Genomic DNA, 13,260 nt, shown 5'->3' with positions numbered 1-13,260 from the left:
ACTAACAGCTGAAATCCAAAGAGAGAAAGTTTAACAAAATGAAATGTATTAATAATTGCCAACAAATAGAGGATTTTTGTGGTAGATACTCATCAGTGTTTGAGAATTCAAAACATCCACTCAGTTGAAAAATAAACTTCTTTTAACAATGCTGCTCATATATGTTTTTATGAATTTTCTTATCAGCTGACATGCACACTGATATTTCTGCAAAATACTAATATTGGCTGATATATTGGCCTAAATGATTTATTGGTCTAGCTCTACTTAAAATCAGATGTTATCAACTTATAGAATTTCATTGGATTGGTTTATTTTTTTCTCTTTTTCCCTTATCTTTTGAACTGAGGGACTGAAGATAGACATATGTTGAAACATTAGAAATTTGTAATTTGGGGATTATAAATAAACTTGATCCTTCCTTGATAACATAAAATACTTACATAAACATTAAAAATATACACTAATGATTAAAAAAATGGAAGATAAGGTACAACTGCAATGAAGTTTTTTACTTCAATAAGCAAAGACTGATAAATCTAAAGGTCAAATAATAAAAACATACAATCACAGTGGAAAAAAAAGGTCCAGTTTCTAACTTCTAATTGGATAATAAACACATGCTGCAGTTGTTAAAAGTCTTTGCATAAAGCGGAGGACTCATGGATCATTTTGGTGCCTCTGTTGTCATCACACAGCAGATAAGCTACACAGGGAAACACTGTGTACTCCTCTAAGTGTGATGCTGAGGCGGATGATGACAGAGGTTGGAAAAACCTACAGTTTGTTTGAGTAATGACCCCGGTGGTGTGGGAATAAGGTAACAGAGGTGAGGCAGTGGTAAAGGCAGGGGGCTGAGGGTCAGACTGGGGTTAGGGAGGACGCTATGTCACTTTACCTGAAGACAGGAACATGTGCTTATGTCTGAGGGGGGGTTAGTTTAGAGCCCCCCTCCCTCTCTCCCTTGGGGGAGGGCGGCTAATGAATAGTCACAGTGGTCAAGGTTACTCTAGCTGAACTTCATCCAACCTTGCATTACTTCACTTTATCAAATATGCACAAAAAACCCCTGCAAGGTCAGAGTAAGTGATGCAGGGAGAAAGGGAGGCCACATGTGTAAACGGAGGAGGAGAAGAGGAGATAAAAATGAAAACAAAGAAACAGAGATGGAGGCGAGTCACGATCGGGGTCTTTAGTGAAGGAACATCACTTGCTCTGATTCAGCATCGTCCATCATCTCATCGACGAGCTGTTTACAGCGATGGGGGGAGGCAGAGCGAGGATGAACGGTACATTTCCACTCCCTCATATTGTCCTATTAAAGCACCTTGTCCCATAACTCAGTGCGGACAGATGGGACATATCTGACTACACACTCTGCTCTCTACCTCCGTGCCTCCCTGTTCGAATCACATTTTCCACCCTCAGACCATCACAGCAAAGGGAGGGAGGGGGCAAAAAAAAAAAAAGATGCTGGCCTCCTCTGAGACGGTGTGTATTTCATTTGTTAAATGTCATGGCAGGTGCTGCAGTGTTTACATAAGTTTGATCCCAGCATGTCAGTTTATTGCTCTCCCTTGACCCTGAACGGCTGCGGGCTCACTGCTTTTATATATAGCTGCCAATTCATCAAGCTGACCTTTTTTTTTAATAGCTTTTATTAAAACTATTAAAACATGTTAACCTTTTATTTACAAACTCCGATCTCAGCCAGCCAGCGTCATCCATTTGATCCATGATGGATAAAATGTGCTTTGGCTTCATTTCTTGTAACTGATCAATAATAAACCGGCTGACTACAGTAAGCGTCTCAGGAATTCATTCTCAGGCAGTATTTTGATTTGATTTTACACAGTTATGCACAAAGATGTTTCCCTATTATTATATTTTATAGCTTTCAATAAAAGTTTTAAAGTCTTACGGTCTAAACGCTGGCACTCACACTCTTACAAAAATAAAATTAAAAAGGAAATAATGAATACATGATTTTTTCTCATGCAAATAATCTAATCTAAAGAGACTGAGTGTCAGAAGAAAGTGTTTCCTAAAAGTGACTTCAATCCAAATGTGTTTTTAATGGGGTCCTTCATGAAATACATGAAGTATATCAGTGGATTTAAGATGCAATTGTATTTTAACTAGTAATAATGACTTGCAGGCCTACAGGCATGCTTATTTACAGATTGAGCTTTCTCAAACATAAATTTAGAAGTTATATGTGTATGATTGCATACTGTGTGTGAGCCCTGTGGAAATCTAACCCTCTGTTTTCAGCTAGATAAGGATAAAAAGAATAAGAAAAAAAAAAGCTGCAGACGCTCCAAAGCTTTGAACAACAAGGTGAAACGTCTGCACGAGTCTGTATCTCAGATCTTAATACTAAAGATGCATGATAAATCAGTGACCGATATATTATCCTTCAAAAAAACGAGAAAGTCATAGTGTTATTATTCAGATAAAGAGGTTTCAGATGATGATTATCTGGATCCTTTTCTTACACTGGCTTCAGAGTTCACTGCAAGTATAATTGGGTCACACACAGTCACATGAAGTTATATTAGACCCTCTGTTAGCATTTTAGGGAAGAAGAAGAAATGTGTTTTCTACAATTTTTTTTATAAGAATTGTATTTACAGTGGGAAAGTAAACGGGTCAATCTAAAGAGTTTCCCCTAATGTCTACCTCACAGTTTTTCAACCACGAGAGCAATACCACCAGTCACTGCTTCAGTATTAAAACAGCAACAAAAAAGATAATTTTTGATAATCATTACTGACCCTGAAATTCAAAACTGGAGCACAACTTTTCTTTTTTTCTTCATCTTAAATCCTTAGATTTAATCTCTAGCCAACATTAACTGGGTCATTTTCTGATGGCTTCATTTACATTTTTACAATGTTGGGCCAGCCAAAGGCTTGTGGAACGTTAATTTACTGTACAGTAAAAACTAACATTGAGGAGCCACCTGACACTGATGAAGCCCTCTCTCTCCCTCTCTCTCTCTCTCTGGGTGTGTGTGTTTCTAGTTATAGGTATGGACTGTAGACCAGTGCTCTCTGATGGCACCCAGTGGTCTTCTCAGGTAACAGCAGGTCTTTGGGTGAATATAAAGATGTTGGGAAGCGAGCCAGAGGAGGGGAAGGGCGTTTCGAGGGGAGAAGGACACAACTGAGACACCAGGACGGACAGTCTTAAGTCAAGTGATGGGGCTGGTATTCAGCTTGATGTGGGATGTTTAGCTTTTGACAGGATTGAGAGACACAGATCAGAACGGCAGCCTGAAACTTAGAGAGCAGGTTCATGTATGAGGCTGATTTGCCCCTTTAGATTAATGTAATGTGGTATTTTATATTCCACAATGGGGCAAGAGTGCTTCTATTTCACTCTTAATGAGCGCTATAAGGAGGTTGTGAGTGTAGCAATGAAAGTCTATGTACACCCATAAACGTGTGTGTACAGTCACCCACTGACATGTCTTAATATGGATGTAATACAGCACCTATGCCCTGGGCACTGGCTGTGCTGGGTTGCTTGAGCAGTGGCAGTCACCTGCTGTGTGTGCTAGACAGTGCAACCGGGGGCAGACGAGGGTTGAAGTGTCATTTTATGTTAGGCAATAAATTAAGCCGCCATTACCCGAAACCCAAGCCCGAAAAGAATTTCATCTAACTGTAGATCTCTCCCGTTGCACTTCAGTCCTCATCCACCACTTCAATAGCCTTCATTTGGAGCGGTGACATGGGTGAAAAACAATCTGCTTTAAAAATACATCGCAACGCTCCGGTTGGGAGCTTTTCTTTTTTTTGACTAGCCAAGAAAGGGGGGGGGGGGCCCAGGACTGCGGTGTGCTGTGAGATGCTTTGATACACCATCTCTGGGCTTTATCCCGATATCTGATAATCCCAGGGAGACGCTTTGCGGGGCATTTACCAGGAAGCATAAATTTGAAAGTCTGTAATTTGACAAAAAGAAGGAGAAAGAAAATCTGTAAAGGTGGGAGGCAAGATGGGGGTTGATTGTTGGGGGTCTCTTCAACAGTCTATGGACTCTTGCCACAACCTGGGGAGGCAAAGCAAAGACTTAGGAAAGAGAAACAGAAGCGATCCCTCACACTCTGTTGTCTGCTTGAATCTCGTGGAGTTCTTGTTCTGGTGTTATCTGGTTAGCAGCGTCCTTTGCCAGCTCTAACAGCAGGGTACAACAAACACAGAAAGAAAAAGAGCAGTAAAATGTATTTTTGAGAATATTGTCCCTGCTGATTCAAGCTCAGGCATCCTGGTTTGGTTAAGGGTCCTGGATGGTTTGGGACTCCTGTCATCTGCACTGGTGTGTGTGAACCCTCCGGGATGGAACGTGCTGGCTCCTGCACTGACACTTGTGGCCTGCAAGGTCAGGAAAACCGCTCTAGACCACAAGACGGCCTAACTTTCGTGACAGTCTCAGGACACTCTGGACTCTCTCCTCCTCGGGCTTTACCCCAACCGACTGTAAGGACTTCAGCCCCTCTTTCTCTCGTCTCTCCCTTGACTCAGTACTAATTAGGATGATGTATGGCTGTGGCCTCTTTAGAAGGGGTGGAATAGTCGGAGGCACTTTGATTACAATAAACAGAGCTGGGGATTTCAAACAAAACCACACACCAGTAAAAGGACTTTTCCTCCTCTCCATTCACCATGCCAGGCTGGTTCTTGGGTTTACACAGGTGTGTGTGTGGGTGTGTGTGTGTGTGTGTGTGTGTGTGTGTGTGTGTGTGTGTGTGTGTGTGTGCACATGTGGATGTGAGCTTATGTGCACGCACGGCTTTCGATAAATATTGCAGATGAACAATACAGTAACAAATGTCCGGATGCTGGTCATTTATGTAATAAATCAGACTAAATATCTTTCACAGCTTGAGGAGAGTGACTGGGCCAGTGGAAGAAAAGCATCATCAGTGGTGTTTGATGATGCCTCATTTACAGGTTAACCAGTGAAGAAGGAGTGCACACCACAGGCGACGCCGCTATGATGCTTCCTGTCTCTAAATCTGAATATTTCCTGCGTTCTCTCCTTCACCGATTTCTGTTTACTAGACGGAACTCAATCATCTGCTGTCGTCCGTCATGGTGCGCCCATCCATCTTCAGCCTTCCTCTGAATGACTGGCCCTTCTATCCGGCCTGTGCCCAAGGAAAATGATCAGTTTGTCTTTGCAGAGCTGGGTTTTTGATTTCATGGTGTACAGCTAGATGTTTGGGCAGAGAGCATGTGGCAGGGTAGGCGGAGGTGGGTGTAGAGAAGGGACAGTGCAGTGTTATTGTAACAGAGACCAAACTGAGAACCAAAATCTGAGAGGGGGACAGTGCAGAGTTCACTCCAGGGTAAGAGGTGAAAGAGGATAAACATTGTCGAGGCGACTGCACGCTACTGGGACGGGTCAAGGGTATGTATGTGTAACTCTGTGTGGTTGTATGTGTTACAGACACGCGATAAAGAGGCACTTGGCGCTTGTGATCTGAAGTTTCTGCGTTCAATCTGCACAACCGGGCTGTTGTACTGCAAGACAAACTACGTACCTGCTTATACTAAGTCTCTCTGGATTTGAGTATAAGCAAATCATGTCCGCTTGGTTTTTCAAACACAAACAGTAAGACAGAGCAGGCAAGAGAAAAAAGACGTAATGTGAGTGTAGGCGAGAGACAAATTTAGGGAAAAACCTCGATAAACGAGCGGAGAAACATAACAAATGCAGAGTCTTATTATATAAGACAAAAAAACTCACTAAATAGTTTGATGAGTATGAACATGATGTGAATCACAGACTACGGCCTTCACAGTCACCAGATCCCAACCCGACCACACATCTACAGACAAATCTGAGGTTATCTGTGGAAATAAACAAGCCGCCGTTACCGCGGCAGTACCTTCATCTCAACAATTCTCTCAACATCAAAATTTAGTCCAGTTTTCACAGACGGCTCGGCATCTTTCCCGCTCTGTTATCAGCTGCTCCAACAACAAACTGAGACTTTGGGAAAAACAAAAGTAAAATCCACAATCCTCCACTCCATGAAATCAATTTGACTTCACTTAATCTCTGTTATTATTAAATCCTCATGTTTCAAACGCTTTATGAGCTCGCCTACAATGGGGCTGCTATTGACCGAGTGATCTTGTTACACGCGGCTGATGGTGAGCCGCCACCCTGCATACCTCCTGCTAGCTTGGTACATTATTACGTTTCCTGGCTGAAACGTTTCCAGTTTTTATTAAATGGTTTATTGCTTCTGATTACAAAGCAAGGGATCGTGGAATTCGATGATTTGAATCTTAAACTAGCAAGTAATTCCTTCTGGGTTTAATTAGCTGCAACACAGCACTGTTTCACTGTTTCACATCCAGATTGTGGAGGTCAGACAGAAATGTCTTCTTTTTTTTTTTCTCAAATCCTTTGTCATAATTAGTTTCAGACAGATGGAATAACTTCCACATACACACCTCTCTGTTTCCACTGTCAGTGTAAATGTGTTCAGTTCTGCCACCACAGTAATGGCTGTGGCGCTTGAGGGTGTGACACATGAATCAGCTGCCAGAGTAGTCTGTAGGTTTTTAACCCTCATGTTAGACAGTGCTCTCTAGCATCATCATCAAAACATCAAATGACACACTGACGCTGTTTTGGAGGCGCATCATGGCCCAACACCTTACTGTGACACTTAGTCGTGTTTTTTATTCTTTCATTTGTCAACCATAAGTAGTTGCAACCAAATAAATAGAAGCCTTCCTCCAAAAAAAAGAACTTACTTCATGGGCCAGAGCTGCAGCGCTGTCCAAGACGGGGACGGGTTTGCTCTCTTCGTAATGCTGCAGCCGCTCATGGATCTGAAAGGACAGATTGTGTTCATCAGTGAGGAAGAGAGAAGGAGAAGAAGGAGGTCAACATCGGGCTGCAGACGCCACAGCAAGGCCTCCCTGAGCAAACACCCACACGTGTGAGCCAGGAGTGCACACAAAGACCCATGTGCACAGCTATAAGCACACATGTATGAAAACATGTACAGCCTCTGTCCACACCACCTTAAACTAGCAATGACTCACATTAGATCAGAAGGACTAGAAATCTCACTCTCAGACACCAAAAACACACACACAGACACACACACTTACTCACTCTCTCTACTGAGCACAACAGAGTATTCTAAGTATTTCAGCTAGTGAAGGCGCTGTGCAAACAATCCAGTTTTCCACCATGCATTCGATATGCCCTAGTGGCCCAGCAAGGACTCCAAATCATTTCAACAGTCTGGTGAAATTGGTTAAACATTTCCTTATCAGCCTCAACACTGGAACTGCACAATGTAGGGAGACAAATCTGTGTCTCTGGAGAGTTACTAAAATGGAAAGTAGCCTCGACTCGTGCATTAACGTTTACTCATTTACACACACGAAAACACTTCATCACTCAAAAACTGATATATGAAACTGAGAGGAATAATTTATGCACACAACCGCACGCTTGTGCCCACGCACACGCAGTCAAACACAGTCGCACACTACTTCTCCAGCCTACACACAAAAAAAATACTACAACCATCCCATATGTGATTTAAGAGCAGCTGTGCAGGAATGCGGCCTACAGGCTGCTGTCAGGTCCCATCAGAGAACAGACACGGACGACCATCCTCCAAAAAGCCACTCCTGAGTCTCTCGTCAGCCCAGCATGGTGAAGGGGAGCTAGGCCATGGGTCTGACTGATAGCTGGGCCCAGGGCCTAGAGATCCAGCTGGATGTCCCAGAAAGCATTCCAGCACGATGGTGGAACAGAAGGCCCTCTGGCTGAGGAGAGAGTGACAGAGAGGCCCCTGGGCCAGCTCAGTGTCTGCGGGGCCAACTCCACACATGTGGGAGCTTATACACACACATGTAGACACACAGATGGAGCGGTGACAGTTTGCCACAGAAAATCATTCAGCGGGACAGAAAGTGACAAGAAAAGCATTTTGTTTGCTGTCACACTCTGAGCAGCTACAGATGCTATGTGCAATTAAAACATCTGTTTTAAGACTGTTCAACATAATTTTTCCTCCTCACTTCGCAAAAGATATTTAGCAAGACAGCATTCTGCAGTAGCAGCACTGTGTGTACTGTGATAATACTGCATGGAACGAGGTGAGTGCTGTGAGATTACACAATCACATGATCGAATCTGTCCCTTCTAATGACTTTCGCCTGGGAAATGTTTTTTTAGTGCTTTTGGCCCCTGGCTAAAAATTTGGGGAAGCTCTGATTAGCAAAAAAGAAATCCAACATGTGTAGATGAGTTCATTTCAGTCTTTTCAAGCTGTCATCTGTCTTTGATAACCACCAGAGAAAACGTCTTGAAACCCAAAACATGATGTCATTCACAACAATACACAAACAAGCTAATGTGAGCAACCCAAATCTCTTTTATGACTCTCTGGTAATAAAAATGCAAGAGAACTATATGTTAAATGCCTTTGCATATAAATATAAACTCCTCCCTTCCCATCAAAATTCCAGTTCAGCTGTCGGCCTTAAACAGGTTGCCATTTCAGCTCGACTTATCCACACAGACCCTGGTGATAAATCACCGCCTGTTAGGACTGTGTCTCGGCCAACAGAGCAGCCATGTTTCAAGGTCAGCTTAGAGGTTCAAATCCTTGTGTAAAGCCGACATTACTCGGCTATAAAACATGGTGCATTAGGCGTGTCGTGGAGGTAATCTGCTGAAGGCCTGAGGGAGGCCGATGGTTGCTCAGCTCAGCTGTAGAGCGCAAAAGGGCTGCAACTTGTGGACCCTCGAACAAGACAGCTGGGATGTGAAGTTAAAAACAAGCAATGCAGTAGGTGTGTAACGGCTTGGAGAGGTGCAGGAGAGTATTGATAAGGTTGGAGACAGAGATAAAAACTGGAATAACACAAGAATGAGTAGACTCCAATGTTTAGTTAAACTGTTGTCAGTATGTTCCATGTTTTATGGCATCAAATGTAAGACTGCCACTTTGGGGCAATTGCTGGAAATTTTCATCCTCATCTGTTTAATTTCACATAGCCACATCATATTTGAACAGTTACTCTCTAGCATTCATGAAGTCCCAACAACTCCACCCTGCGCTCTGACTCCTCTCCTCTGTCTGTTCCTCTACAGTAGAAGGCCGTAAAAGGACAGGCAGGCAGCTCCGGTTACTTCATCTGTCCTGATCATCTTTGTAAGAAAACAGATGAAATAAATGAGAGAGGTTGCCAGTGTCTTCAGCGCTCCAACATACCACAGTCCTGGTGACATCTGCTTAGGTAGTTGCTGCTCCACCACCTCGACTTACTCAGTTACTGTGGAATTTCTCCTCTGCTTCGTGAGCAAATGCGAGATTGAAATGCTTTTATTTACAGTTCAGGACACTTTCCAAGTGCCTGTCCATGACGCAGTAATGTATTTTAAAGTCATTACCCCGCTTTTTGCATAGCGCGTTCTCTGTCCCCTTGGTGAGGCAGCAGCTCTCCTGGCAAACACCAGAAGTGGCCTGGTGGAATTTAAAACAGTGAGAGGCAGTGTACTACAGCCAAGGACAGCTTAGCTCAGACTGGAGTGCCGCTCTAGGACACACAGCAGAACCAGAGACTGGGAATCTGAGGCTTCTCCGGTGAGAAATGTAGTGCTACTTCAATGTAAAGTAGAGTCGGGGTCAAAATGCTCAGAACTCGGAGAGGAAAGCTCCCAGAAGATCAGGCAGGGTAAAGATGAATGAATGTCTACCTTCACTGAAAAAACAGGCTACAATAGGAGCGCTGTGTGTCCTGCCTCCACAGAAGCCTCAGACTAAGTAGTGTTTGCTTCCAGAAATACCCGCTGTGCTTAAAATACACACAGCAACACATGAGGAGAATAAAATATGAAGAAAAACACGAACCTCTGTAAGAATTCATATGAAAAAATTCCAGTGAGAGTGGACTGAAACGAAAACATAACATTCATCCATCTTCATTTTCTTCAGACATGATCTACAACCACTGTGAAGGATCACTGTGAAGGTTAAGGGTCAGACACCTTGGAGTCCTGTCAAGAAACCTTCAATGATAAAATTCAGTAATCCAAACTGTATCTGCGATCTCTTCATGATCAAAGTGTACGGAGCAGAAAGGAGAACAGTGACGTCTTGCGCCTCGATAGTCAACGTGGACGTATAGGAAAAACATCATGCCTTACAAACACTAATCCAGACACACTGCAGCAAGCACAGTCTGGCACAGAGAGAGGGAGAGAGCGTGCAAGAGAGGGAAAGCTTGATAGATGGAGAGGTTTGCTGATGGAAGGAGAAGGAGAGGTCTGGAGATCACAGGGCTGGATAGTGTTTCTGTTTCTGAGTCCTGCAAGGAGGCTCAAGGCCTCTGGTTAATGTCCACTGCCCAGAAAACTTCACGTCGGGCCGGTTAGGGCTGACGTTCTTTCTCCCACTCCTGTTTCTATATCTACCCACCGGAGCAGATCCAGTATCGGACCTCCGTTAATCCACACGGGTCCAATCTTTTGGTCTGATCCAGAACACCTTGTCAAGCCACGGCGGCCTGGTAGACTAGACCGAGCTAGGGCGACAGGACAGGGGCATTATAGACAGACATACAGGGTTACAACAGGAATAGTTATGAGATGATATGTTTACATAAGAAGCCTAAGAAGAAAAGTGTAGATTTGCTTTTCCTCCTGTCGCAGTAGTTCAGTTTACAAAGTCTTGGCTTTAGCCCTGGCAGGATGGCATCAGGTCCTGGACAATGTGCTGTGGTTTGTGAACAATCCTGCAAATGACAGTACCATTCTCCATAAGTCTGCTGAGGGTACAACTGGCCAATCCTGCAAACTAAAGTTTATGCCCAGCGTCATCAAGGAGTGGCTATTAGAAAAAGAGTATCCAGTCATTAGTGGTTACTAAGTTTACACAAGGACAGCAACTTTAACAATCTTTCCTCATGGATCTACCATCCCCAAAACCTTGTCTCAGACAGTTTTCTGTGCTGGCTGATCGATTTAGACTTTTAATTAGAAATATATACAACACTCCAGTAATGCTATTAGAACGGTCTGCCAAGAATGTCAGCCAATTTCTCCAGGGCGAGCCTTTATGATTCTGTCGGTATCCCTGCCTTGGAGGGAGCCAATTAAGAGAAGCCTAATAAAACTCTACTTGTCCCGCAATGGGGTCCAAATCCACAATAATTGAAGGACTGGATGATTCTGGGTCAGAGCTGCAACAATTAGTCGATTAATCCAATAGTTGACAAACAAAAAAATCAAACTATTTTGATAATCAATTTAGAATTTCAGTCAAATTTCAAGCAAAACAGCCAAATATCTGATGGGTCCAGCTTTTTTTGATTGTTGGTGGAACAAACAAAGTAATGTGAAGATATCACTTCGGGCTGTGGGTAATTATGATGTTCATTTTTCATAGTTGTAGCCCTACAACTGATTAATAGACAAATTGGTCATAGTCAAATGATTTGTTTTGTGTGTACTTACGTTATTTAACAGAAAATTCACACAAACAAAAAAACCTTGACAAAGGAAAGGTGCCGGGCCTCCTACAGAGGGGTCTCGTGCCTGAGCTCGTCTGGCCACAATGTGGAAAAGGCCTGGAGAATGTGACAGCTGATTAAGAACTGGAAGTAGGTCCAAAGGATGAGAGAGAGAGAGAGAGAGAGAGAGAGAGAGAGAGAGAGAGACAGACAGAGAGAGACAGAGAGAGACACCAGGGCAGCTGGCCAACAATCATGACAGCCATATCATTTAGATAGGAGCTACATTTCCTCTTGGAGCTCTTGGGAACACAGAGGCCCCTGACACACCTCCATAGACACTGTGTATTCTGTAGAGCCAGGGCAGTGCAGGACACAGTCACACTTGTGTACATGCATATTGTACATACCTTAAATCTCTACTGCAAGTTTTCCGTTTGTGTTTCAGCCACGCAGAATAAAAACCTCACCAGCAAAAAACAAAGGCAAGTGGCATTTATTAATCAGGAGCACTCAGTCGCGTGTAATGTGGCTGCTATTGGGAAGCAGTATTATGAATGACCGAGGGCTTAAAGCCAGGACAAATGCATCAGATTACGGAATATGATTGATTTGACTACTTTTCAGGCAGTCAATTAAACATATAAATTTGTCCAGACCATCTTTAAAAGCTCCAGGTGAGCCCATGATGTCTTCAGGCAGTTCCCAGGCCATCAGGGAGCCATAAATACTCTATATGGCACCATGAGCTTCATTTTCCATATTTTGTGTATCGCTCCTATTCTCCATGTCCTATTAAGATTGGCTTGGTATTGTGTAGACCTTCTGGTTTCACTTTGAGTCCTTTTTTTTCCTAAAGAATACAAAATCGGGGTCAACCAAAGTGACCTGGAATAATGGTTGTGGGATCACTCCAGGGATTTTCCTTGATTACCAATACAGACATTTTGAGTGATAGAATGAGGACTGGTGGATCGGTAGGCCTCTCCTCATTTTTACTGTCCCCCTCAGTGCTCCAGACATGGTTCAAGTCAATGAGTTTTAAGGTTATTCAGTAGTCAACAGGCCGTACCACTGCTACCGAGGAGTTTCCCTCCTCCTCTCCCCTGTCCCTATCACAACCTTGCCTTTGGCTTCATCCTATGTCTATTTATCTTGCTCTTCTGGCTCAATTCAGAGGAGCTTGTTTGTGGACGCTGAGCATGATCTTTTGATTTCATGCTGTAGTCGAGACCATTAAACTCCTATGAAAACTCTACACAAAACATTGCAAGGAAGGATTTATTTCAGATTTTACACGAGGTCTTCCAAACCATAAATAACCACTGGGCTTGTGTAAAAACGAATATTTTCTAGCTACAAATGGCGAGTTGAATGACTTTAACCAAAGCCTTCACAACAATCTTTAATTTACAATCACTGACACACCAAAGCCCTAATCTTTTTCAATAAAAATACATGAATCTACAGTGAGTAACCAAACTCATTTACTCAGGAGGCTAAATGAATATGAAAGCCATCTTTTTTTTTTTTTAAGAATAAAAGCTCCCCTCTCTAAAGCAACCTGCAGGTATTTGCTTGTCTCCCCATGAGGGCTCGTGTTCCCCTGAAATAATAAACACAGACCCCAGAGGTGACCACAGACAGCACGAGTGGATCTCTGAGGTGGTATACGTTTACAGGGTGAGTCCTGGACCAGAGACGATTGGGTAGGTTTTACTGCTGCGTAGAGGGTGTGGGGCTTAAATGACTC

At 43.3% G+C, this 13,260-nt stretch overlaps 1 protein-coding gene across 3 annotated transcripts in view; it reads right to left on the bottom strand.

Annotated features, from left to right (window-relative positions):
• mpp7a (MAGUK p55 scaffold protein 7a) overlaps positions 1–13,260 on the bottom strand; it is a 138,518-nt gene that overhangs the window by 70,974 nt on the left and 54,284 nt on the right. For all 3 annotated transcript variants that reach the window (XM_056364129.1, XM_056364130.1, XM_056364131.1), the window contains exon 4: positions 6,783–6,860. In XM_056364129.1, the coding sequence (XP_056220104.1) occupies positions 6,783–6,860 (78 nt within the window). The remainder of the gene's footprint in view (positions 1–6,782; positions 6,861–13,260) is intronic.

The sequence above is a fragment of the Seriola aureovittata genome, chromosome 20 (assembly GCF_021018895.1).
Source record: "Seriola aureovittata isolate HTS-2021-v1 ecotype China chromosome 20, ASM2101889v1, whole genome shotgun sequence".
NCBI lineage: Eukaryota > Metazoa > Chordata > Actinopteri > Carangiformes > Carangidae > Seriola > Seriola aureovittata.
The sequence above is the reverse complement of the archived record's forward strand: the minus strand, read 5'-3'. Positions and strand labels throughout refer to the sequence as shown.